Consider the following 27,907-nt stretch of genomic DNA (forward strand, 5'->3'; position numbering starts at 1 on the left):
ATTTTGACTTCATATTTGTACTCAGTCATGCGGTATTCTACTATTTTCATAACTCAGCCATATTTACTCTATTTTAATATTTTAAGTGATATTTTGGGTTGAGCATCATGTTATACTGCTGCCCGAGTGGCTTGAGAGATTTCTGACTAAGTGAGGCCGAGGGATTGTGTTGTGAGGATATTGTGGGATCAGGCTGCGCACCGCAGCAATATTGTACTCATTCGTGATTTTGCGACCGAGGGCCTGATTTGTTATGCCACGAGGTGGCTTGATTATGAGGCCGAGAGCCTGTTTGATTATGCCACGAGATAGCTTGTTATTGCGCTTGAGCCGTAAGGGGCCCTTCTCGGAGTTTGTACACCCCCAATGAGCGCGGTTACCCAGTGTGAGTGATATGATGTAGCCCAAGGGGTTGTTGTTGTTCTTGATCCATGTTTGCCCGAGGGGCGGTTCTTGATTCATATTATGCCCAAGGGGTTGATTTCGAGTCATTGTGAGGTAGCCCGAGGGGTTGGTTCTGTTCATATTATGCCCGAGCGGCGGTTTATGGTACATGTTTTTCCCGAGGGGATGTTTACGTTTTCTATCAGTTATACTCACTGTTTTATCACTCGTTTGAAAACAATTGAAAGTTGTTTTAAAAGATTTTTACTGAAACTGAGCTTGATTTACGAAGTAAATGATTTGTGTACTGCTTTGGAAAAGATCTACATTTGTTTTAGTGTTATGACATTGTTTACGTGTTTTCTTACTGCTCAGCTTTCATTTACTTTTATTACCTATTGAGTTGGCATACTCACAATACTCCCTGCACCTTGTGTTTAGATTTAGGTATTTTTGAACCCAGTAGCGGGTGTTGATTGCTCAGTGGCAGACTCATCAGAATTAGCAAGGTAGCTGCCTGTGACGACCCGTCCGGTCGTCTTGAGAATTTATGCCCTGATCCCCTATTAACTGCTTTCCCCGAGTTTATTTCTGCTATTTTAATTTGCCGGGATGTTCGGTTTTGTCGGAGAGTTTTGGGAGACTTAGTCCCTAAATGAGAAGTGTTGGAAAGTTGACCGTAGATGGAACAGTGTGAAGACGGCATCAGAATGAAAATCTAATGGTTCAGTTAGCTCTGTTTGGTGATTTCGGGCTTGGGGCTTGTTCGGATTGTGTTTTGGAGGTACATAGCTAATTTAGGCTTGAAATATCGAAAGGTCGAATTTTGAAGTTTCCGGTTCGATAGTGAAATTTTGATCCGAGGGTCAGAATGGAATTTCGGAAGTTGAAATAGCTCCATAGTGTTGAATGTGACGTGTGTACAAAATTTTAGGTCATTCGAACGAGGTTTGATAGACTTTTTGATTGAAAGCGTATTTTTAGAGTTTTGGGATTTTTAGGCTTGAATTCGTGGTTGATTCGTCGTTTCGATATTGTTTTAGGTGTTTTAAGGGTTAGTATAAGTTTGGACAGTGGTATTATACTTTTTGGTGGCTTTGGTTGAGGTCCCGGGGGCCTCGGGATAATTTCGTATGGTTGACGGAAGGATTTCGGAGTTTGGAGTTGCAGCTTCAGCTGGTTTTCTGTCATAACCGCACCTGTGGTTTGGGTCCTGCAGGTGCGGAGCCGCAGAAGTGGCGGAGTGACCGCAGAAATAGAAGAGGGAGAAGCCAGCAGGGACCACAGAAGCGGGAGCTTCAGCGCAGAAGCGGCTCCGCATCTGCGAAGGGTTAACCGCATGTGCGAAAGATGGGTTTTAAATGAGAAGTCGCAGATGCGACCATTGTTACACAAAAGCGGGACCGCAGATATGGTAACAGCTGGGCAGAAATATGAAATTTCGAGGGTTTAGTTTTAAAAGTTGAAATTCGATTTGGAGCTCGGGAGAGGGCGATTTTGAGAGGAAATTAAAGAGGAGATCATATGGTAACAATTCTTTAACCCTTTCTAGTTATATTCCATCAATCTATAGTTAGTGTCGTCATTTAATTTCGGATTGGAGATGAAAATTGGGGAAAAGTTGGAAGAAAGTTCTTAGATATAAAATTTGACTTTTGATTGGGATTGGACCCTATAATTGGATAATTTTGATATGAATGAACTCGTGAGAGTATGAGGATTCTGAAAATATAAATTTTATCCTATTCCGAGACATGGGCCCGAGGGCGTTTTGGTCATTTTGCCTAATATTTCGTATTAGCTTAGAATTTCTTTGTAGAATCAATTACTTGAAATGTTATTTACATTATGAAATTCAATTGAATAGATTCGGGCCATTTGGAGTCGAGTACTCGTGGCAAGAGTGTGGTTTCAGATTGAATTGAGTTGGTTCAATGTAAGTGGCTTGCCTAACCTTGTGTGGGGGACCTTCCACATAGGTTTTGGTATATTTTATAATTGAACTGCCCTGTACGTGAGGTGATGAGTGCGTACTTAAGGAAATTGTTGAAAATTCGATTTTCCTTAAGTAATTTCAATTGTGTTCCTCTTTCCTGTTTCATTTTACATGCAATTTAAATTTGTTATTAGCTTAGGAAAAGCATGCCTAATTGACTTAACTACTTATTTTCTTAAACTGCCTTAGTTGAATTACGTAAAGCATGTTAAGTTAGAATTACATGTTTATTTGGTACAGAACTGAGCTTAATTGAGTATTCTTGTGTTGTTGTTGTGTGTTTTTACTTTGGGACTACGAGACGGCATCCCGGGAGATCCTCTGTACTTATTAAAGACTTGAACTAAGCTGCAGGGTATCAAGAGATCCCTAACACATATATTGACGATACCAAGAGAACCTCGGGATACCAAGAGATCCCTAGCATTTATTGAGGATACCAAGAGATCCTTGGGATACCAAGAGATCCCTTGTATACATTAAGGATACCAAGAGATCCTCGGGATAACAAGAGATCCGCGACATATATATATTGAGTATATTGAGAGATCCCCGGTTATCATCTTTGTTATGAGTGATATTTCCTTGTTTTTGTCTTTATCTCTGTTTCAGTTACTGTATTCCTTATTATCATGCATTAAAATCTTACTGTAGATTCTCGATTGCACTGCTTATCTTATTCTGTCACTTCTGTATTTATTTAATCTCAGTAGGTCCCTCACCTTTCCTCGTCACTACCCGACTGAGGTTTGGCTTGGCACTTACTGAGTACCGCTGTGGTGTACTCATGCCCTTAGTGCACATGTTTTTCATGTGCAGATCCAAGTACTTTGACTCAGACTTACCATCCTTGAGGTGAGGCGACCGTTCGGAGACTTCGATGTATATCTACCGCGTTCGTAGATCGAGGAGTCTCTCTCTATTATATCTTAATGTTACAACCCTTCTGTATTTATTTTGTTTTAGACTATTCTGGAGTTAGAGCACTATGTAGTGATCCTTAACTTGTGATTTATGGGTTTCCGGGTTATGGGAAAATTGTATTGGTTTCGAAAATTTATATTGTGTATGCCGAGCGGCACTTTTAGATATTGTTATATCACTCTATTTCTATTTTAAATTGTTTTTATTCTGCACTTTTGTTTATCTTCCGCAATTTAGGCTTACCTAGTCTTAGAGACTAGGTGCCGTCATGATGGTTCATGGAGGGCGAACCAGGGTCGTGACACTTCCCGACGTTCGCAACACTGCTTTTCTGCCTCTTGTCTTTTTAGATTGTATTTAGTATATTTTTAGACTCTTTGTTATATTCAGACCTTAGTAGATGCTCGTGACTTGTGATACCCCGATGTCGGGCTTGTGTATTTATTCTGCACTATTCAATTAGACTTACATTATGAGATATCTGATTAATTAAAGGCTTAAAAATGATTGTTATTGATTAAATGGTTAATTCGGGAGTTGTGTCGGTTGGCCTAGTTTCACGATAGGCGCCATCATAACCGGGTCGGTTTTAGGGTTGTGACAAGTTGGTATCAGAGTGTAGGTTACATAGGTCTCTCGAGTCATGAGTAGGTTTAGTAAAGTCTCGCGGATCGGTATGGAGACGTCTTTACTTATCATGCGTCTTTAATTCAGTTTGAAATGTAGCTCTTTCAATTCCTTCCACGCGTTCGAATGTGCACATGAGCACTCAGTACCAGATGTGCATCGACGACTTGTGATTCCTTGATTGAGGGGCGAGATGTGATCTTTGTATGTTGATGTTGGGCCAGTCTGGACGATGTGAGGCCGGGCCTTGCTTGTAGCTTGAGCCCTGAGATGTTGATTGAGCGAGCGCATGTTTTTAGATTTATATGTTTGATAGTGTCCCTATTAAGGGAAGTGATGATTGGATAGATATGTGGTGAGTATGATGTGACTGCGAGATGTGTTCATATGATTTGAATGAGACGAGAAGGGTCTGCTTGGGGGTAGTGAGAACTATCTGGTGCTTGATTTCTATCGTGATTTGATGTATGGCCCTAGTTGTGGGCGTGTTGAAGGATCTTTTCATGTTGCCTAGTTGGGAGGTGAAGTACATTTCACGTTGCGATATGAGTTCAGACTCAGGAAGATTAAGTGACTGCATAATGTTTATTACGGTGGAAGGGTATAAAGAGATGTTAATTTGAGGCGAAGTAGATGGGTTATCTCTTGCGGAGTGTTCAGAAGTTTGCGTGATCCTTTATGTTGTTTATTGGAAGATCTCTATCACCAGTGAATTATATGTATTGCAATTTGAATTTGGGTCGCTTAAGAGAGTGGGCTTGACTGTTACGAGGGTGAATGCAAGAATTGCAGAAGATTTGGAGTACTAGATGGGCTGTGTTGCACGAGCTTATGAAGGATTTAGTTTAATCTCACTATGGTATTATGGCAGTAATAGAGTATATTCATTTTGAGTCATCGTGTGTTTTGATCTATGGTTTTAAGCCCAGTGGGGGTGTTTGCTATTGATTAGTTGATTTCACGGTTATGTGTTATGTTGGTTCTAGTTTGAGGCATATTGATAAATCGGTTATGGCTTATGGAGGTTGAGACCAAGGATGGCTCGAGTAAAGGAAGTTTCAATAAAGGTTATGTTATGCTTTATGGGTGTATGAGAATCATGGAATGACATGAGTTGTTATTTGTAAAGGATGTACGGTGCATAGAATAGGAAGTTGTTTGGTTGCATTAAGGTGAGGTTACATTATGCGGTGTTGGAGTGCTTTTAGAGCACAGGTCATTCGGTCCATTTGATTGGCCTAAGTGCGGTTTGAGTATAGTGGATGACTCTCTATAATGGTTCTAATGGGTTCAAGATTTTACATATAATAGTTGGAGATTTTCAAGTTGTATACTTGGCTAGAAACTAAGGTTTGAATTGAAGGGTGTCCAGACTTGTGGTATTTCTATATCTTTATGGGATTCTATATATCAGTATCAGGAAGGTGAAGGTAATGGCTTTGGGTTCATAGGGAGTCACTTAAGGGTAGGTATTTTGAATGTGGTGCGTTTGGGAATATCTAAGAGAGTATCCAGCGGCTTATGAGCCTTAGACGGTGTGGTTTTATGCTTGGGTCTAGTGTGGTGAGTCTGGGTTGAGGAATTGTGGTGTTATAGCAAGAAGAAGCATCAAGTGAAAGTAACTCAGAAGGAACTTGGATAGATGGGATATCTTGGAAGTATGCTGGATCGATATGGTAAGGATATGACTAGTTTTTTGGGTGCTTACGAGGTTATGAGTTTCTACAAGTGTTTCGCGACAATTCTCTTGGGTTTTAGTGGCCTGCGTATCTCGGTTGAGTTAGAAGGATTCAATCCTGACAGTTTAGTTTTGTGCAAATGGAATTCGGAGAGTTCTTGATGGTTTCTACCATGATAAGAGATGTATATTTTCAACGAGCGTGAAGAGCATGAGATGTATGGTGATTTTCGTCTAGATGGGATCAATGGAAAGTTCTTGGCTAGTTGGGTACTATTTACAGTGAAAATGGTAACAACAATTAAATTTGTAAATGTGATTCTAAAAATACGTGATCTATTCTCGAGCTAGTTTTAAGGGCAATTTGTATTAAGATTATGCAGTATAACGATAAAATACGAATTAAATCGAGGTAGTAAGCAAACCAAAGGGCCCGTTGCCCGAGTGTGGAGAGGACCGATAAAGGCTTTGGGAGCTGAGGCTTGAGTCGATATCGAGCTATCGGGGACAGTCGGGGAAGGGATGATAGGCAGAGATGTGATTAGGAAAGGCTTTTCTCAACCAATATCGATCTATATAATGAAAAACAAGTTAAGAGACAATGGATACAAGGGTTGCTTCGAGACAATATAAAGGACGGTCGAATATGAGAAACTTCGAACTAAGGAGAATGAGCAATTTAGAAAGAGAGAGAGAAGATATTATTGCCTTTTTTGGAGAAGGGGAGCTCCATCAGCCCTTTACAAGGAGGGGCGAGTCCCCTTTATATAGGAGGGGAGTCTCAGTTACAAGTATATGGAGATTAAGTACAAGGTATGGTAATGGGATGGATTGACATGATGTTACAACATAGGCTCTAGATAGGTCAGGTTTGTCAGGCGTAGCCATGTGCCTGGAGTGCTTCTTCCTCTGTCCTGGCTTCGTCCTTTGTTCCCTCTGAGTCGGGCTTCGACGAGCCCCAAGGTTGAAAGCTCGATCGCGACCTCCTGCTCTCGAGTCCCCGGGATATGCTTCTGAAATGTCTTGATAGCGAGAAATCGAGCCTTCCAATTTCACCGCGTACAGATAGTCTCCGTGTTTCCCATATCGAAGAGATGGGAAATAATTTTGATACTTGACTCCTCGAGCTTTTATTGGCGACGTCATACTGATGATGCGAACTCTGGTCCAAGCTTTTTGACCTCATTCATTGCATTCTCTTATTTTTGCTTCCCAAGGTATAGGTGTCGCCGCCAGTTCTGTTTTTTTAGATGCATTAACCACGTCGGTCGGTCAATCTTCCAAAGCATGAATGACCATGCCGCAATCCCTTATAACTGGGGGATGCCTTAGCCTTGTTTTTCACCATCTCACGGTTTCCGCTGGCTTGCTTGCCTTCTCTTTTCTTATCTCCTTCTTTCCCCCTTTGAAAATCATGTCTATGGATTATGATCTTAAAGCCGTTTGGAGGAGCTTCCTTGGAATGTCTGGTGGCTTTCTACTTGAGCCTCATTCCGTCGGACGTAGACGTACCGTCCCGCTACCACCATGGTTGTTGATATACCAACTTTTGCCGCTACTGCTGGGTCGAGGCGATAATGGTGAATGGAGAGTTGGTTCCTCCCTTGTGTAGATAGTTGCTCGGATTATGCACCGCTGCTCAAAAGGGGGCTCGGACTATACACCACTGCTCACCTTCATACCCCGGTTCGATGTGATGCTCTGCTTCGAGTTGGGGGCTTGCACGACTAGACGTTCCAAGAAGTGGATCCAAAGTAGTCGTGCAAGCGGGACCGTGGATTGTTCGGTCTATTATCTTTCCGAGGCTTCTTTGGCCAAAGAAGGTCCTCGAGCTTCGGAGAGCTATGGAGTTTTTTCATCCCTCCCTTCACCCTCCTTGTCCCTTTGGGATATCAGTGTGGAAGGTTGGGATGAAGCTTCCAAGGAGGCATGCTCGTAGGGGCCTGTTGTGGACTTTCGGAGGTGAATCAACTTTCCGGGTCTTCACCTTACGCGTGCATCCTTTTGCCTATGCCTTTTAAGCATAAAAGTCCTCCATAGGCCTTTGTTATTGTATGTAACAACTCTTCGAGGGATGCTTGTACACAAACTTTTATGAATAAAAAATGAACTTTGTTGTTTTCTGCTTTCGAATTTGCTTTGTTTTCTGTATGCTTTCATTCCCGTCTAGGCCCTTCGAATGTCTCCCTTTATTGTTGATCACTGATATTTAACTTGGTCGTAAGTGTTTATTCTGATCCCTTGCTGATCGACATGGTTCTCTTCTGAGTTTGTCATCGAGCTTCGGACTAATCTCGAACTGATCTGATAGGTCGGGGCTATCTGGGCCCTTTGGTTTGTTCGAAGATCACGCGTTGAGTTCTGGGGCCTCCGGGGGCGCTACTCCGGATGTAGGTCATCTTTGGGTACTCGGGGGTCCCTATTAGTCTTGATGTATATGGCCTCTCCAGACTGTAAAAGATAGACTTATGCTGGGGAGCTTGTGTGTAGTTGGGTGCTTCTTCGGACCTTTATGTAGCTTTCGCGATCGGAGCTTCCTGCGTTTACTCTCCCCTTAGAGAGAGTGATTTGTGAGAGCAGTTGCTTGCCTTGCACTAAGTGTTGGTCGTTGAGAGCTCATCGAGGCTCGACCTCTTTAGGCTGGGGTTTCTTGTCGGAGAGTGCTACTCCGAGCATGGAGATGATACGAATGAATCTTCGAATTATGACTCTTCATCAGAGGATGCTTTCGGGATCGAGCACCGACCCATCGATCTGTCTCAAGGTCGTTGGCTTCCCGGGGCTTGTCTCGGGTAGGTGAATCGTTGCTGCTTTTTGCATATATGTGGAGTGGCCTCAGCTTCTTTGAAAGACTCTACTATTTTCGAATAGCCGCCTTTCTGTTCTGATATAGGGTACCACATCTTTCTAGGTGCGAAAGTATTGGTGTTTACCTTTGCTTTGGGGCCGATCCCACAAGAGGCCAAGAGTGCTACTCCTAGCGCTCAAGATCAAGGGAGTTCGCTTTGGAGTCGGTGTCTTTGCTAAGGGGAGAACATCTGGAGATGGCGAGGAGATACTGCGGGTGGAGCGAATGGGTAGTCCTGCAGGTGCTTTCCCCCGACGAGGGCATTGCGGACTCCACTGATGGGTTACTGAACGTGTATTTGTATCCTTTCGCCTTTGGCCCTCCTGATAGGATTGTGATTGAATTTTGTCTGAAACATTGGGTCACTCTGGCATAGATTCACCCGTTGTTTTGGCGAACGATGTTGATGATGAGGTTTTTTGTGGAGAAGGTCGGGCTCAAATTCACGCTTGATTTCCTTGTCAGGATATACCGACCCTTTCATCATCGAGGCCTGCTAACTCTGAGGTGCCACTCATCCACACCTTTGTTTTTGACGATGAGGAAGGCGGGGATCGAGAGTGGGCTAGTTGGTTTATTCGGGTTCAGACAACTGATATTATTCCTACGATGTCCTTGCCATTTCCTGAAGGGTGGAATCACGCACTTGAGTTAGGCATTTGGCGCTTTTCTAGCTCTTGTCTATAGCGAAAATCTGCTGAGTAATAATGTTGTTTCCTTTATTGCAGCAACTTCGTGGACACCTGGTGAAGTTCACGATCTGCCCAGCTAGGTCCAAAAATTGGTGACCCATTCATCCTGTGACGAACGTAGATGGTGAGCTGTGCTTCGTACCGGATAGGGAACACAACATCAAGGTATGTGCGTATGTTTCCTTTGTTTTGCCTTCGTATACCTGAGGTAACACTTTCCCCTTCCGTTTGTGTTGGATTCGCCGTTTGTAGATATCAAGCGACTCTTTGGGACGAGGCAAAGTTATTCCAAAAAGTGGGAGGAACCGTTGGCCTCTAGTCCGTGGGATGATGGCGATGAGAGGGATCAGCACTTGCGGTGTGACAAAGCTTTCCGTGGTGCTGCTCAGGTTCGTATTTCTGGGAAAGGGGTGTTGCCCGAGTCTGTTGCCCGATTCCCAGCCGGCGGTTCCTTTGAGTGAGTATGTCGTGCCTGAGGTTGATTCTTCTAGGGCTGCAGGGGAAGGACCAACAGGGGTGTGTTTTGTCTTCGAGGAAGTCCGTCGGCTTCACTTAGTGGTGAGTTCATGCACAACTTCCCTATATCTCGTGTCCTCCTCCCTCTATTAACCTCCCTTGTGCAGGCCTGCGATAGGCTTAGGGCCGAGCTGCTTCGTCAATGAGCCAAGCTTCAGAAAATTTGGGATGAGTGTGAGTCCCTTAGGCTCCTTAACGAGGAGATGGAAGTAGAGCTGCAGCATTGGCGATATGAGGCACACCAAAGCTCGGACTACCAAAGCTATCTGGCGGAGCAGGTAATTTCCTGGGGTGCGTGCTTTACTCTTTTCTGACCTTGGGACTGATTTCCATTTGCCATATCAGTTGCAGAAAAAGTTGGAGGCTCTGGAGTACTTCAAAAGCGATGTCAGCTGCGTCAAAATTGTTTGCAGGGAGCTGAGGGCTCAAGCGCAGGCTCGAGCTTTGGAGGAGATGAGTGCCTCGGCCAAGGTCCCTACTGTCGAGGTCCAGCTTCGCTTGACTCATGACAATGGCAATGTTCAAGCAGAAATGATTGGGAGACATGAATCTGACCTCTCGAAGGTCAGAGCCGAGATAGTTGATGCTCGAACGGGGGCGGTACTAGGTCGAACTAAGGCTGATCGCGAGATGGCAATTTGTGTGAAGGATGTCGCTGATGCCCAAGCTGAACTAAAGCAAGCCCTTGACCTGGAGCGGAGGATAGAGGAGTATGTTCACCGCAAATCCGGAGAGAGGTGCTCGAAGAGATCAGCGCAAGGGGCTTCGGTCCCTCGGAGGAATAGGCTCAAGCACGGTCGGATCAGCGCAATGCTTGGTCGCTTCTCGTCAACGTTACTGAGGGCGATTTTGGCAATCTGTAGCTCTTTAGGGTAGATTTTGCCATTTTGTAGCTTTGCTCCGAATATAAGTAGGGCATGCCTGTAGATGAGGAACACACTTTTTCTTGCGCACATGATATATAAGGAGAATTTTCGAAGTTTTATTTCTTCTGTACCTTTTTCTTGCTGTTACTTTCAATCAGATAGGCTGGTCTTGGTGTTTGGTGAGGTCCTTCTCAATGCGGAATTGATCGGACGATCCCGTGGACTGCTAAGTGTGATTCTGGGTGAGAGCAGGTGCTGGACCTCCGTGCTCGGCCCGACCGCTTAGGCTTAGTTTCTCAGTGGGGCTCCGACTCGAGCCTTCCTGTCTTTGTATTTTTTGTGTCCACGCTTGCTGGTGGTAGTCGTATTTATCTTGTGCCCTTGGGAATTTGCTGTTTCGATTGCTCTGGATCCAGTCTCCTAGTCACATTATAAATTGAGCTCCAGTTAACCCTTAGGTTTTTCCTTACCCGCATAGGCGGATGATAATGGTTTTTGTGCCTTTTAGGTCGAAGTGACCTTACGGGCGCTTGGTTCGGAGGTTTACTCAGCTAGCGATGGTAACGTACATGTAATACCCTTAGTCTTATTGCAGTTTTTGGGCCCATTCCTTGGGTCGTGTTATGATCCGAGCTATAATTGACCTTTTAAGTTTCCCTGATTTTTTGGCAGGCGATAATGGCTTGCATGCCACGCTCTTAGGCATATTGCAATTGTTCGGGTCCAATCTCCGAGTCGCATTGTGATTCGAGCTGTAATCGACCCTTAAATTTCATCGAGACTCTAGGTAGTGAAAATGGCGCTTGCGCCATGCCATTAGGCATGTTGCATTTTTGGGCCCAGTCTCTGGATCGCGTTGCGATTCGAGCTGTAATCGACCCTTGAATTACCATAAATTTCCGGTTGGCGGTAGTGTCTTCTCATTTCCCGCCCTTGGGCGTTTGGCAATTTTTGGGCCCAGTCTCTTGGTCGTGTTGCGATCCGAGCTGTGATTGACCCTCGAATTACCTTAAATTTCTGGCGATGGTGGTACTTACGTCATTTTGATCGTAGAGACCTTTTAATATGTGGCCCGTAGCCTTGCATAGTTAACTATTTTGGATCCGGTTTCCGAATCGGGTTACGATTCAAGCTCATTTTAATCCTCAAGTTGTCAATATTCTGGCGATAATGGCTTTTATGCCGTTTGGTCGTAGAGACCTTTTGATATGTGGCCCGTAGGCTTGCTTAGCTGGTGACAATAGATCTTACGCTATTTTTTGCCCGTGGGCTTTATGTAGGTGTTGTATCAGCTCATTAAGGTTTTTTATAGTATTTTGCCTGACCCGTCGTCGGTTCTAGAGGAACCTCAATTTCAAGTCGTTGTCGGCAGTGTTTCGAGCACCTCGTAAGGTTCATAGCTTGTAGGTCGAGTAGATCGACACTCTTGTATTTTTGGAGCCGACATTATCGGAGCTCGTTTTGCTTTTGGCGGGAAGCCTGTTCCGGTTCTTTTTGAAGTATATCGGAGTAATGGCTTGCAATTTTTTAGCAATAGTTGGCATTCCCGAGTCGCGTTATTTGGGTTGTATCAGCCGTTTCGACCGTGGTCGTATGCATTTGGCCGTAGCCATTTTGATCCCTTAGTGATAGTGTAGGCGTCTACGTCGAGGGTATGCCCTTTAGGGATTCTTACAAATGCGACGTAATAGCCCAAATATCGGGATTTTCATGCCTATTGAGGTCTTACAGTTTGTCATGCCTGTTGAGGTCTTACAATTTGTCATGCCTGTTGAGTTCTTACAGTTTGTAGAATATATCTGGTTATGCCGAAGCTGGCCATTGGGGTCTTAGAGTTTCAGATTTTTCCAATTGTATGGTGATTGATAGCAGTCTCCGAGTCATCGAGCTTATTTGATCTTGAAGACAGCTTCTTGTGAGCTTGGAGTTGCCTTCCAGGGCCTCGATGGACTCAGAGTTCCGACGCTGGGGTCGTGCAAGTTGTTGAATTGCTTATATTAAGTCTCCGAATATATCGGGACCCGTTCGATGGAGAAGCATTTGCCACGAATATGTCTAAATAATCTTTCTCAAAATAAGAAATGTCGAGAAGATATCCTTTATTGCTCGGAGTAGATATAGGCCGTGATGAAATGCCGAAAATATATTCTTCATTGCTTGGCGTAGATATAGGTTGTAAGTACATATTGTTTCGTTGTCGTGAGCTCAGCCCACACGGGCTCAGTTCCTCCGATCGTCTGACCTACTTGTATGGCTCTATCTCGAAGCCTAGCCTGCCATTTGTTGGGCCTTCCAAGGGGACGGTGCCTTTTTAGGAAAAAACCGTCGTACATCGCTTGATTATAGATGGAAAGCTGGCGATCTCGTCGGGTCCCCTTTTGGAGGGTATGCTGTTCTGCTAATAGCCTTGCGGGCGGGACCTCCCTTCGAGCTGGCGACCTATTCGAGGATAGAGAGTTTAGATGATCCCATAGAGATCTCGGATCTCTAGATTGAGTTTAGGATTTTTGAATGCCTTGGTTGGCTGCCTGCACGTAGGTTAGTAAAAAAAGGAAAGGGGATAGCAAAAGGACAAAGTAATCCTCCCCTGTTGTAGGGCATGCAGGAAATGTTTCCGAGGTTTGGTCCTCTCCCACTGTTCCGGGATACGAGCTCTAATGCTGCCTTTCGCCATGTTCAACTAGGCTTAGTCGAATGTGCGGCTCCGCTTGCCCTTGGGTCTCTCAGAGGTCAGAGGAGTCGACGCCTGCTGCTGGTTGTATGGTGGTATATTTCCTTAGTCCTACCTTTGTCGGGGAATCCTATCCATTTGGTGGAGTGGGGTTGCGATTGCCTCTGGGTGATACACCCGCTGCCCTTTGAATAAAATATCCGCATTTCGCGGGCTCGACGTCCTAGTTCGAGCTCAGCCGAGATGTATAGGGGGAGGTTGCTTTCTTGATTGTTGTGGCGATCGGCGTCTGGAGTCCATCAAAGGTTTGAAGTGTGGGAGTGATTAGGTCCGCCGATCTGAACTTCCCTATTGGCTTTAGCCTGACGCCATTGGCGGGATTGGTCGAAACACATGCACTTATGAACACATACTTTACTTCGAATAGGCTAAATGAGGGAGGGGTTACCAGCGCATGAATACGAGGCCGAGGTGAAGTCTCGGCGTCCCTTTTCCCGGATTTAAGGGTGTCCTTTGGGCATACTCCCCGGATCCGTCTTTCCCTGACGGCGAATGCTTTCTCTCTGTGTTCTGCAGATCATTGAAGGGTGTCGTCGCCCTTTTCCTGTCGTGACAATACACTGTGGCTTGTCAACTTTATCTTTCCTACTCCATTTCCTCCCTGAACGATTGGTGGTACTTGGTGGCGATCCCTATTGAATAGCAAGGTCGTCGTTCTTTTGGGCTGGTGATCTCGTGCGCCCTGTGGTCCTTGAGCCGGGCCATAGTTTTCATGGAGGAGTCTTGGTCGAATAGGTCTAAGACGCCTGGAATTTCTAGACTCGGTTATGGTGATCAGGATATTTGGCACAGTCATACCGAAGTTGCATCCGGTTGGGGGGGATTCCCTTACCAGGTGCGCCTTGTTGAATCTGGTTCCACCAGATGTTCCTCGAGGATGCTGTCCACGGGCTATCTCCCTACTGTTGCGAGGTAGTCTACGTCTTAGGTCATTCCATTCATTTGTCGCGCATGGGTGATACCTCCATCTGCTTCGCATCAGCTTCTTTATCGAGAGTCTGCTTAGATATACCGAGCCCGAGAAGGTTCCCGGATGGTTCCCTACGGCTTTGATTTGTGGCTGATATCGGGTGTGGTTATCCAACCAGTCCTCGGCTGGGTACCTGATCTGGCTTTGCTTGAGACGTCCTGGAGTTGTTGGGCATGCTTCGTTTAGGCTTCGGATGAAGGTCTGAGCTGTCCAACCATTCAGAACTGGGAGCAATCTCGTTCGTCCTGTCGTGGAACGGGATGTGGCCTTTCGCGGTATTTCATTTCTTCTTGCTCGGCTTTGGGCGTGCTGGGCCTTCTCGGTATTGTTTTGACAGTGTGGGCACGTGCTTCCGTGGAAGACCATGCTGGCATGGTGAGTGAGCCTGTGGGGCCAGGTGCCAGGCGGTGGTGCTGTGTCATGGTTTCTTTTGGGAGAGTTTCTTCGAGATTCCTCAGAGGGGCGGGCTAGAATCTATCATTTTGGGGGTCGCTACCTGATTCGATCTTTTTGAGGAAATTCCCCTTCATTTTTGCTGCACCGGAGTTGGTGACTGACTCGTCGCTACTTGACCTCCCGGATACCGACTCATCGTGAGAAGGTGTCCTCATATCTATTGCGTGGGGGTTCTCTGGGCGATTTTGCAGCTGTGCGATAGCCAACTGTCGTGCCTGCAACATTTCAAAGATAACATGAAGATTACCTCACCATTCTAACCGGGTTGGGGTTTTTTGAGCTTTCTGTTGGTTAGCGAGCCATATGCTATCATTAGTGCGCGAGGTTTCGTAGACCTGTTGCATGCCTCGCGAGCCCGAGTCTGCTTGAATCGACCCAAATGCATTATCAGGGTTCTGTGGCATCGTGCCAACCGTTGGAACAACCATACTACTTTCGCCATGGTTCTCGGGGTAGCCGTTCTCGATTTTACTTACCAAGCCAGACATTAACCTAAAATCAAAAGATCGTGGACAAGAAAAGCATGAAAAGATAACTATTATTTGCATGACAAAACCAACAAAAAAATAATCACTATTATTTTAGCCCTACGGTGGGCACCAAATTGTTTACCGTAAAAATGATAACAACAATAAAATTTATAAATATTATTCTAAAAATACGTGATCTATTCTCGAGCTAGTTTTAAGGGCAATTTGTATTAAGATTATGTAGTATAACGATAAAATACAAATTAAATCGAGGCATTAAGCAAACCGAAGGGCCCATTGCCCGAGTGTGGAGCGGACCGATAAAGACCTTGGGGGCCGAGGCTTGAGTCGATATCAAGCTATCGGGGACAGTCGGGGAAGGGATGATAGGCAGAGATGTGATTAGGCAAGGCTTTTCTCAGCCAATATCGAGCTATATAATGAAGAACAAGTTAAGAGACAATAGATACAAGGGTGGTTTCGAGCCAATATAAAGGACGATCGAATATGAACAACTTCGAACTAAGGTGAATGAGCAATTTATAAAGAGAGAGAGAAGATATTATTGCCTTTCATGGAGAAGTGGAGCTCTATCAGCCCTTTATGGAGATTAAGTACAAAGTACGGTGATGGGATGGATTGACATGATGTTACAACATAGGCTCTAGATAGGTTAGGTTTGTCAGGCGTAGCCATGTGCCTTGAGAGCTTCTTCCTCTGTTCTGGCTTCGTCCTTTGTTCCCTCTAAGTCGGATTCGACGATCCCCAAGGTTGAGAGCTCGGTCGCGACCTCCTGCTCTCGAGACTCCGGGATATGCTTCCGAAATGTCTTGACAGCGAGAAATCCAGCCTTCCGATTTTGCCGCTTACATGTACGTAGCTGCTTGTGGCTCGGAAGGGATTTGAAGTTCTCATGTTTATCCTAGGATGGTATGGTATATGCAGTATGTTATGTAAGATTGAGATTTGCATGTGCAAGGTCACAATTCAGTTTTGAAAGGAAGGTCACAAATTCTTAGGTGGCATGGACAGTTTAGATGACTAGATAAATAAGATCACTGATTGGTGTGGCTTGATGAGGGTTTACATTTTAGAAAAGGGGATGTGTTTGAGTTGAGGATACTTTGTTAATATTGCAGCACTCTCTTGTTGGATCGACTACTGATATTCGAGTTTGCTTGGTGGCACAGAAGAATTATAGGAGTACCTCTCAAGGATGATTGGGTATTAGAGGTGTGTTGTATATTCGGACGGTGGAGTTGGGATCGAATATGGTAATTCGCATGTTGTATGGATTTAAAGATAGGGAGTTCTCATAAACAGGTTAGGTCATAGTTGTGGATTGCGTATATCGGTCTTGTGCTGTAACTATTGAAGGTTTGGAGACCCGTGTGGATCTGTATTGCTTCGTATGCTAGATTTTGGTATGGTATGGGGTATGGACTAGTTATCTCCGTGTCGTGATATTCTGGGTTGTTCTTCTAAGGCGACGGTGTTGGCTATGCCAAGGATGCCACAGATTGAGTGGCGAGGTTCGATGGATTATGTACCCAGTAGGGTGGTTTCATATTTGAAGACCCAACGGATGGATGGTAAGGGCTATCTTTCTTATTTGGCCTTCGTGATGGATGTCAGTGCAGAGACTTCTACCATTGATTCAGTTCCGTTGGTGAGGGATTTTCTGGATGTGTTTCCTGCTACTGGGCATGTCGCCGAATAGGGTTTATGATTTCGGTATTAATTTGGTGTCGGGCACCATATTGTATGGCATCGGCGGAGTTAAAGGAGTTGAAGGAGCAACTTCAGGAACTCCTTGGTACGGGATTCGTTGGTAGGCCAATATGGATGTGTGTTCTACATCGAGTCGGCTTGGTTGACTTCGAGTTGTATTATTAAGGGATGTGTTGATTCAATTTTTATTGAGCTTAAGGGAGATCTATGAGTTACCTTTCCATGTTGCGAGGCGTTAGGACTTGTTGGTTTTTGGCACATGTGGTGCAGTTTTTATTGGGGTCTCTCAGTGGAATTCGAGCGGGAAGAGTATTGGGTATTTCTCGGCGGATGGCGTATCGGTTGTGTCTTTTCGGGTTCTGTAATGTTATGTCAATTTCTTCGCCAGAAACATCATCAAGAATGAGTACACCAAGAAGAATAGATTACACAACTCCACAAAAATTAATAGAACAAAAAATAGAAGAAATAAACCCACATCATTATTATATAACAGGATTAATAGACCAAATAATCAAAAGAACCTTAATATAATGCCAAAAATATATTACAGGATATAAAAGTAAAAAACCTAATAAAATGTAATATTTATCTGTGCATCCGAATTGGGGTGCTATTCTATTTTTGCAACATGCCAAATTGTTTACTAATATTTTATCCATTTTGATATTTTCTTTATATTTTTCACATAATTCTATAAACCAGTTTTGTAAAAATTTTATTCGAGCTCCTAGGGTATCTTCTAGTTCTGTTTCATTCCAATTTTTTATTATTTTTGAGCTGAAAGGTTCTGGTAATTTGGTAAAATATAATTTTCTTATTTCTTTACTTTCATCCGTACTATATGTTCCTTTATAATAATAGTCTCTAAATGCACAAGTATATTCGTCTATATAACACATATTACATATTGCTAATTTTGTCATTAAATTTCTATTTGTAGTTTTTTCTTTATTTTGTTCTTCTATTTCTGTTGTCATACTACTAAATTCATTTCTTATCGCTATTTCATATTTATATAATATTTCTGTAGCTGTTGTTGCAATTGTACCATCATGTTTTTTTATTACTTCTCAATGTATCTAAGCTTTCATTTGTTAAATTTTGTAACCATATTTTTACCGTTCCTATGAGTGTTCTTTCTATATATCCTGGTGTTTCAGCTATTGCTATTTTATTATCTATTAATTGTTTTGAGATATATCCTATCCATAATTGGATTGTTTTATTTATATCTGCTACACAATCTAGATCTAAAAAATTACATTGTTCAGTTATCTGTCTTGGGTCCATTTCCTATTTAGCCTTTTATCCCATAATGTTTTGTTCCTATCATGTGAATCATAACTTATTCTGTAATAGCTCGGGTTTAGATGTTTTGGATTTTTTATTCCTGATGTGCTTGGTTTATCCTCGGTCATATCTCCTGTATTTATTTCTGGATTTGTTTCTGTTCTTTCTATAATTTCTGTATATGTCTCACTTGTTTCATTGTTTCTGAATAGTCTTCTCTGAGATCCTTATCATCATCACTTTGATCATTTATTTCGTTTATGCTTATTTTTGGTGGATTATCTTGTACCTCTTCTAACTGTAATTTAAATTTTTCTATTTCATTTGTCAGTCTTAACTCTTGTTCTTCTTCTTTGCGTTTTTCTTTTTCTTTTTGTCTACTTGCATATAACTGTTTTAGCATTTCTAATTCTTTTTCTAATTCTGTTATTTTAGTGTTCTTTACTTCCTCTATCTGTTGTATTTTTTCTTTACCTTGCTGTTGTATTTCCTTAATTTCTCGTTTTCTATCTATTTCTTCATTTTCTTTTGTTATTCTAATCATTGCAGTTAAACTATCTTCTAGTTTTACCATTTCTTTTTCTAACATTAAGTTTAGGTTATTTCCTATTTTGTTGTATCTTCTTCCTAAGTTAGAAAATATTATTATTATTTTTAATCCTTCTGGATTTTCATATGTTTTTTCTTCTAGTGCGAATTCTTCTTTATTCGTCTTTTATTTTTAAGATAGTAAATATATTTGTATTCCATTTTGGATATAGTATCTATTAATTTAGATAGCCTAGCATTGGCTATTTTAGTAATACTTAAATATTCATATTCTGGGTATAGTTTCTTTAGCTTCTTTCTTGCTTTCCTTAATTTTTTATTTATTTTAATGTGCCTAATTTCTGTAATTGAGTCATTGTTTATGGGCATTTGTTGCGGTTTTATACTATTAGTTTTAGTGTTATCGTCCATGGTTTTACTTATTTGGGTAAATGTTTAATATTTATCTTACTTTTGTTGGCTCTGATACCAAATTCCCAAATTCGGTCGGGTCCCTTAGTTTTTTCATAATATTTTGCGGCTAGCGGAATTAACCTTGAAATTTCTTTTATATTTTCTCTCGTGTATTCTAAGTATTGGATATCTTGGGTTCTTTGATATTCTTCTACATTTTCACTTAGTAATTTTTCTAATAAATTTATATTTTCTAAAGTTCGTAACCAGTACTGGAGATATTCGTAGCTGATCATTAATCTGAATATAAATCTAGTTCATACAAATATAATTCGTCTATTTCCTCTAATAGAATTAGTTCTGTATATCCTTGTTCCATTATGTTTGTTATTTCAAAAGTAACCAAAATATCGTAAATTTTTCTTCTAATATCGTTATTAAGTTGGTTAAAAGTATATAATATGAGTATTTTGTAATCATTATTATCATCTAGTAGATATGTGTGGTTGCTCATTAGATCTATTTTTATTTATTCTTATCATGTGTTTGCTAAACATATTCCCTCTAACCTCTTTGTTTATCATCCTTTAATAAGTTATTCTGAACAATCTTTTCTGGCCACTACCATGCTTTTCTTGCTTCAATCATTTTCCCTAACAGCGCCTCAACTCTGTCTACTCCCCTAAACGGTTTCCTTGCCTACCGGTTTTGACCTTAGGATGGCATAGTCTGGGCTTAACTACTCTCAACATTATTAGACATGGCAAGCTTTCTCAAGATGTTCTTTATAACAGTTTTATAACATGATAAACAGTTATGATATTCAAGAGATTATAAGGAATACAAAAGTTTAGTTAGACATGACTATGAATAAACATACCTGATCTTGTAGCTCGTTTGAATGTTCCATAGTTGTTATTATGAAAGACTTTAAATTAAAATTCTTATAAGAGAGAAGGTGAGGGTCTCCCTCCTTCTTATCAGATACAGACTATATATAGAAAACTCAAATGACTCTTACTAATTACAAACAACCCTTCATGAACGATCTTTACTGTTCATGAATATGACTCGTACTATTTACTTTACGACTTTTTACATACTCAAATGACTCTTACTATTTACAAACGACCCTTCATGAACGACCTTTATTGTTCATGAATATGACTCGTACTATTTACTTTACGACTTTTTACATACTCTGTTTGCCATAGTTGTCTGCTGTCTTTGTCTTCCTTTATTTTTATGCTGGTATCTTTATTCCAGTTGTACTTCTGGTACATAATTATCTTGTCCATTGCACTTTGAACATATATGATCTGGGTACTTGTGGCCTACTAATTTGCAGTATCTTGTTAGTAATTCGTTGGAAATAAATCCTTTCTTTAGTGCTCTTGTAGTTGGTTGCATCTCTAGTTTTAATAATGATAAAATCCATTTTTGGATTTCATCCATATCTCCTTGTCGTAGTTCCCTTGAATTTGCATATATCATTAGTTGATCTCTTGAGTAGTAGCTCCAAATGGCATTTTCCTGTAGATAATTGTTGGCTAATTCTTGGATAATAGTTTCTATTCCAATTATTCTTTTGTTGGCATAAAAACTCGGTATCTCGATTTTTGGTATCTCTGATTGTTGTTCTATTTCTTCTGGTATTATCATATCTTGTGTCAATCCTATTTTTACAACCTGTATAAGAGGTTTTATTTCATCGTATAGTATCTCAGCTGGTGCTGTATAGAATTTTATAAAAAATAGGTTTCCTTTTGTAATTCTTTTATATGTAATAAATGCTTTATATATCTCTGGTATTCCACTTATTTCTTCTCCATCATAGGTATATACTATGCTAAGTAATCCGTAATTGTAACATGTTTTTACTAGATTGGATCTGGTCTTTGGTTGGGCAATAAGTCTATTATATCCTTGGAGTTTTTGGGTTATATAGTCTTGTGTTGGATTTGTTGTAGTAGTTGCTCTGGGGTTAAGGTTTAGAAATGTTTGGATTTTGTATATGTTTTCAATATAGGTCTGGGTAATATGGTTGTATATTTTCTTATTTTGGTGTAGACTGTTTGCATAGGTTGAGGTTTGTGGTGTTGTAGTCATTGCTTCTTTTGGTATTTTTGGAGTAATTGGTTCATCAAATATGTTATTCAAATTGGCATTTGTATATGGTTTCTTATTAACTTGTTTACTCGTACCTGCAGCTGTATGTAAACAAACATTGTTATGGGTTTTACGGAGTTTCCAAACGTCTCCCTCTAACTCTGGAAATTTTGAGTCTTCCGATCGACTTAGCTCCGCATCTTTACAGTCATGCTGCTGACTTGGCTTGCTTTCCTCTAGCTGTTGTAATCTTTTACCCATACTATCCATCTATAAAGATATAGTAGTAAGGATTGCAAATAAATCATTTGTTTCTTGTCTGTCATCAGTTTGGGTACCTTTTTCTTGATAGGTAGTCTGCAATAATATTTTTGTCAGTCTTTATTACCTCAATTGTAAATGTAAAATTTTGTATATTTAATACAAGCCTTCTTATTTCCTTCGTTGTTACTGAATCTTGTACTTTCCGTGTTATCCACCATTTTACTTGTGTATTATCTGTTCATACAATAAATTTGTTATAAACGATATATGGCTCAAATGCTAATAAACATTTATATAATCCAAATAGTTCTTTTCTATTTATCTCCCATTTTAATTGTGGTTCCGTGTATGATCCTGAATAATATCTACAATGGTGTTCAATTTTTTCATTATCATATTTATATTTGAGAACTCCTCCATAGCTGTGATCACTAGAATCAGTTTCTACTATGTATGTAAACTGCCTTTTTTCATCCGGAAAATATAGTTTTGGTAATTTTTGACACATAATTTTGATCTTTTTTATATGTATTTTATCTTTTTCGTCAAAATGGTATTCTACATCTTTCTTTATTTTTTTTGTAATGGTTTTAATTTTTCTGCTAATTTAGGAATATATTCTCTTACTTGGTTAACTAATCCTAAAAATGATTGTAACTTCTTTTTTGTATCAAGTGTTTCGTTTAAGTTAATTATTTTTTGTACTATATGAGTTTGCATTTTTATTCCATTTTTATCTATTTGTATACCCAAGAATTCTATTTGGTTTTTCATTACTTCTGCTTTCTTTTTACTTAAACTAATTCCTGATGTTTCTATAATGTGTATGAATTTTTCTAGTTGTTTTATATGTTCATTCTCTGTTCTAGATTATAATAGTATATCATCTATATATATTATGCAGTTTTCTAATTGGTTGAAGTAGTTATCCATAAAATGTTGGTATCTACCTGATGCATTTTTATATCCAAAGGGTAATACATTCCATTCGTAAAATCCTTGTGGTACCGTAAATGCTGTCAACTTTTTAGATTCATCTTCTAGTTTTAAATGGTAAAATCCTTATTTACAGTCAAATTTACTAAAATAGTTATATCCTTGTATTTGTATGATTTTTAGTATTTTACTTGGTATTGGATAATTATATATTTTTGTTTTTGCATTTAAATTTCTATAATCTACAACCATTCGACTTTTTTCTCGTTTTTGTTCACTATGTTTATTTACTATAAATGCTGGGCTAGTGTGTTTGCTATTACTTTCTTGTATGTACTTATTGTCTAACAATTCCTGTATATGTATTTTAAATTCTGTTAGGTCATTAAAATTGTATTTTAAAGGTTTTTGTGTTATTATACTATTTTCATCTATTAGTTCAATTTTTATTTTCGTTTTATGTTTTTCCCATCCTTGTAGGGGATTATCATTATATAGTAGTTCTAATTTATCTTGGAGTTGTTTTATCTTGTCTATTGAGAAAATGATTATTTCTATATTATGGTTGCTTAGTGTTATATTTTCTAATTTCTGGGTGATCTTCTCACTTCCTTTAATCCAGGGTGTTGTTTTTCTCAATTTATTATTTACTCTTTTTGCTCCTATTCTTTGTTTACATGGGGTAGTAAACCACCAATGTGTTTTTATTATAGTATGTGGGAATAACTTATCTAAAAATAACATTCCTAGTAATATATCTTTATTTGCGAATTCATAACTATATATTTCTCATATGGTTAATATTTTATCCCATATTTGTATTTTTAGATTCCTTGCTTTGTGTGTTATCATACTTCCCTCATTGTTAAATCCTTTTACTACTAGGGGGGTTTTAGCTTTTCCCATTTATTTTCTGGTAGACAATTATGTTTACACGTGTTAGCTTCTGCTCCTGTATCCATCATAGGTATATAATATCTATTATAATACCTTCTACTATTATCTTGGCAAGTATATATATTTTTGGCATTATATTAAGGTTCTTTTGATTATTATCTTTTTGTTTTCATAACTTATTGTTAATTGCCTATCTTCTAGGTTATATGGTTTGACTTTTTCTAACCATTTTATTCCTAGTGTAATGTTTTTATCTCCTTGATATATTTTGAAATTTATTAGTATTGGTATTCCTCCAATAACTAATTCTTTTTCAGTTGTTTCTTCACTTTTTCTTAGTGCTTTTGGTAATTCTGAACATTGTTGTTCTTTTGTTACTATTTCTTTTTCTGGTATTAATTCTCTTATAACATAATTTTCTTCTTGTCCTGTATTTATTAATATTAAATATTTTCTTTGGTCCATTATTCCTGTTATATAATAATGATGTGGGTTTATTTCTTCTATTTTTTGTTCTATTAATTTTTGTGGAGTTGTGTAATCTATTCTTCTTGATGTACTCATTCTTGATGATGTTTCTGGTATTTCATCACTTGTTCGTTTTGAAGTGCTTAATCTTTCTTTTACTATTTCTAAGTCTTCTTCTATGTCTATTTCTTTATAACTATAATCATTGTTGTCTATAACTGATACTATTCTTTCGAACGGATTTTCTATTTTAATTCTATTTATTTTATTTTTAGTTGTTATCTTATGTTTTGTTGTTAAGACATATAGGTTTTTACATCTTGCTGTGAATATCTTACTTCCTGGTGCTAGTTCTATTCCCGACATTTTCCAGTATAGAACTAATGATTTATCTATATTTTTATCATCTATTGCAACCGAATAGTTTGCACTTATTATGAATTTAAATTTTTGGTATATTAAGATACCTTTTACTGCACTTATTATACTTTTTTCTAAAGGTTGTACAATTCTATCGTCTGCTAAGTATATTTCTATAGGGGTATCTATTCCTTCTCTAAAACATGCTTTTATTAGTATCTCTGTTCCTCCTAAATGTACATATTTTATTGGGTTTTTTGTTTTATATCCTGTATTTCTTTATTTAATAGTTTTTATTTAATATTGGTATTCTGGCTTTACCTTTAATGTATTTACAGTCTATTATATGTTCCCTTTGGCTTACTACGTAGTATTCTTCTTTTTGTCTTTTAAACCAATTCTTTTTTGTTGGTACTTCTCGTATTTTGTCTATGCTTAGGTCCAATTCTTTTCCTTTTATTTGTTCAAATATAGTGGTGTCAAATATTATTTTTTGTTCTGAAGATTGTTCATTTTGGTGTTCTTCTTGTTGTATGATTTGTATATCTTTTTCATTCATAATTCTCTTCGTCTGATCCTTCTATTATGTTATCATTTATATCTTTTTCATTTTCTGATCTTTCATTTTCTGATAATTCATATATACTGTATTCACTTCCTAATTCATAATCTATTTATTCCATTTGTGTATATTTATCATTGTCTATTATTATTTCAGAAATTTGTTTCTTCTTTGGATTTTTTGGTAATTTGCAATCTTTAGCTAAGTGTCCTAGTTTTCCACAATTGTAACAGGTGCATTCTGTTAGTTTTTTTTTCTATATAGTTTTTTATGTTTGTAATTTTTTACATAATATTTTCCTCTTGGTTTCCTATACTTATATTTGGATTTATATCTTCTCGTTCTCTTACCTTCTTTTTTGTAATATTTATCTGTGCATCCGAATTGGGGTACTATTCTATTTTTGCAACATGCCAAATTTATTGGGTGGTTGTCGATTTTGAGCGTAGTGACTGGAGATGCTTCATGTGGACCAGTATTTGGATAGGGTCGTGCATTGCAGCGAAGTTATGCGGAGGTATGACCCTTCGGGTTGGATTTGCGTGTTCTGTTTCTACGACGTGTGATGGGTTCTGATCATTGGGTTATGGTGGTACTGGTGAGCTTGCAGTGCGACTCTTTCATTTGAGTCATTTTCCATGAATTGAGTACGTACAAATTGTTGCTTATTGGTGTGCAAATTGCATGAGTTGTGGCTTTAGATGGCATTGATGTGTCATGACACCAGAGTAGCTATGTTGGATTAGATGAGATCGCCGGGATCTAAAATGAATACAAACGGATTCAGTTTCAGCATGTTGGAAGGATAATATTGATGTTCGGCTCAGAAATTTGCTATGGTCCTTGCCAAGGGAGAAGTGTCTTCACGAATGGTTGATCTGAGGAATTGTTATGGCTTTCTACGTATTTCTTTTATCATTAGCAGTATACGGAAGTGTTGGAATGAGGCTTTTTTTAATAAGAGGCTTATTATCGAAATTCAGATGTTTTGAGCAACTGTTGTGATTAGAAATAATCGCTGTGAGTGTTTGAGTTATGTGGTATATCATGTAATTGCATCAGATGTTGCAGGTACTCTTCATCATAGCTGGTTCGAAATTATTCAGTGTATAGATGGGAGATTCTGATCTTAAAAATGATTTCGGAAGTGGAAAATTGGTTCCAAGGTTTATGGGCTAGGATGTATTGTGGAATTTCAGTTGTATTGTGTTATCGGACCTATATAAGATAGGGTGACGTGGGATCACCCTTGGGTATGTGCATGGTAAGGTTACACAGTGATTTGATGGTTTTTGGAACAACTCTGGGTACGTTCGAGGATGAACGTATGTTTAAGTGGGGGAGGATGTAACGACCCGACTAGTCGTTTTGAGCTTTTGCACTTTGCTCACTAGTTCTCGGGCATGACTAACCCCATGTGATGTATTATGACTTATGTAAATCATTGGTTTTGGTTTTTAGGGTAATCAGAATGAATTTGGAAGAACGATTCTCAGTTTGAAGCTTAAAATTTGAAAGATTTGACCAAGTTTTGACTTGTTAGCATATAGTCTTGGATTGGAATTTTTATAATTTGGTCAGTTTCGTTAGGTGATTTGGGACTTAGGAGCGTGTTCGGAATGTGTTTGGGAGGTCCGGAGTAGATTTAGGCTTAAATTGACAAAATTGGAATTTCGGCGTTTTTCGGTTGATAAGTGAGATTTTGATATAGGTGTCGGAATAGAATTCCAAAAATGGAGTAGGTCCATAGTGTCATTTGTGACGTGTGTTCAAAATTCAGGTCATTCGGACAAGATTTGATAGACTTTTTGACCGAAAGAGGAATTTGGAAGTTTTATGAATTCTTAGGCTTGAATTCGGTGTTGATTTTGTATTCTAGTGTTGTTTTGAGTGTTCCGAGGGTTGGAACAAGTTTTAATAGTGTTATGTGACTTGTTGGCGTGTTTGGTTGAGGTCCCGAGGGCCTCAGGATGGATTCGGATGGTTGACGGAAAGTTTGGTTTTTATTTTTTGAAGAAGTTGCAGAATTTTTCTGCTCCTATTGTTTTTGCACCTACAGATTGGGGACCGCAGGTGCGACGCTGCCAATGCGATGTAAGGGCTGCATATGCAACCAAGAGTGAGTAGGGCAAGAGCCTCAGAAGCATAGAGCTGCGTGCACTTGCGATAGCACAGGTGCGGGTATTTGACTGCAAGTGCCGTTTTGGGCGGATAACTGATTTCCGCAGGTGCGACCCATGGACCACAAGTGTGGTCATGCAGTTACGTGTTTGAGGCCACAAGTGCAAAATCCCTGGGCCAGAAAGTATATAAATCCTCCTTCGTGATTTGAGTTATTCTTCACCATTTTTATGTGGGTTTGAGCTTGAGGGAGCAATTTGAAGAGGGATTTCAAGGGGATTTCGTAGAGGTAAGGTTTTTGACCTTAAACTCGTTTCTATGGTATTATTTCACTGGGTAGGCTTGAAATTTATGGAAATTTGTGGTTAAAAATTGAAGAATTAGGTCTTAAAATTGTGATGACCTTTTAAAGTACATTCTATGTTCCGAGGCCTTAAAAACCACTTTCTGTCTCACCTTGATTTGTGTGTGCAGTCTGGGCGCATAGTCGGAAAGCCAAAATGTGCAAATTTGTGGAAAATGATAAATTTTAACTTTAAAATGAATTAAGTTGAGTTCCGTCAACATTTTGGGTAAACGGACCCGGACCCATGATTTGACGGTCGCAGAGGGTCCGTAGGAAAATATGGGACTTGGGCATATGCCCGGAAATGAATTCCGAGGTACCAAGCCCGAGAAATGAATTCTTAAAGAAAATTATTCTCTGAAATTATTTATGAATTTTGGAAATGAAATGTGTTTAAAACTTGATGGTATTGGGCGCGTATTTTGGTTCCGGTGCCCGGTACATGTCTTATATGTGATTTAAGATAAGCATGTGAAATTTGATAAGAAACGGACTTGAAACGATGTGAATCAGATCGGTATTTAGAAAATTGGCAAATTTGAAGTTCTTGAGAAAATGTCATTATTTTGATGCTAAATTCATAGTTGTTGATGTTATTTTAGTGATTTGAATGCACAAGCGAGTCTGTATGATGTTTTTAGGTTGGTGTGCATGTTTGGTTTGGAGCCCCGAGGGCTCGGATGAGTTTTAGATAGGCCACGGGGTGGATTTTGGACTTGG

The 27,907-nt window shown here is 39.7% G+C and overlaps 1 protein-coding gene across 1 annotated transcript; it reads right to left on the minus strand.

Annotated features, from left to right (window-relative positions):
* Positions 1-18,348: 18,348 nt before the first annotated feature.
* On the minus strand, positions 18,349-21,503 carry LOC142176217 (uncharacterized). Its single transcript, XM_075243340.1, has 2 exons — positions 20,610-21,503; positions 18,349-18,480 (listed from the first exon to the last, which is right to left on the minus strand). Exons 1-2 carry the CDS (start codon positions 21,501-21,503, stop codon positions 18,349-18,351), a joined length of 1,026 nt encoding a protein of 341 aa, XP_075099441.1.
* Positions 21,504-27,907: the final 6,404 nt, after the last annotated feature.

This window comes from Nicotiana tabacum, chromosome 22 (assembly GCF_000715075.1).
Source record: "Nicotiana tabacum cultivar K326 chromosome 22, ASM71507v2, whole genome shotgun sequence".
Classification (NCBI taxonomy): domain Eukaryota; kingdom Viridiplantae; phylum Streptophyta; class Magnoliopsida; order Solanales; family Solanaceae; genus Nicotiana; species Nicotiana tabacum.

Bases quoted from the DNA above. Each gene is read 5' to 3' on its own strand.
- LOC142176217 (XM_075243340.1), bottom strand. From the start codon at position 21,503: ATGGATAGTATGGGTAAAAGATTACAACAGCTAGAGGAAAGCAAGCCA. The intron at 18,481-20,609 runs GCAAATTCAAGG...TTTAAATTACAG, and splicing joins GAGATCAACTAATGATATAT to TTAGAAGAGGTACAAGATAA.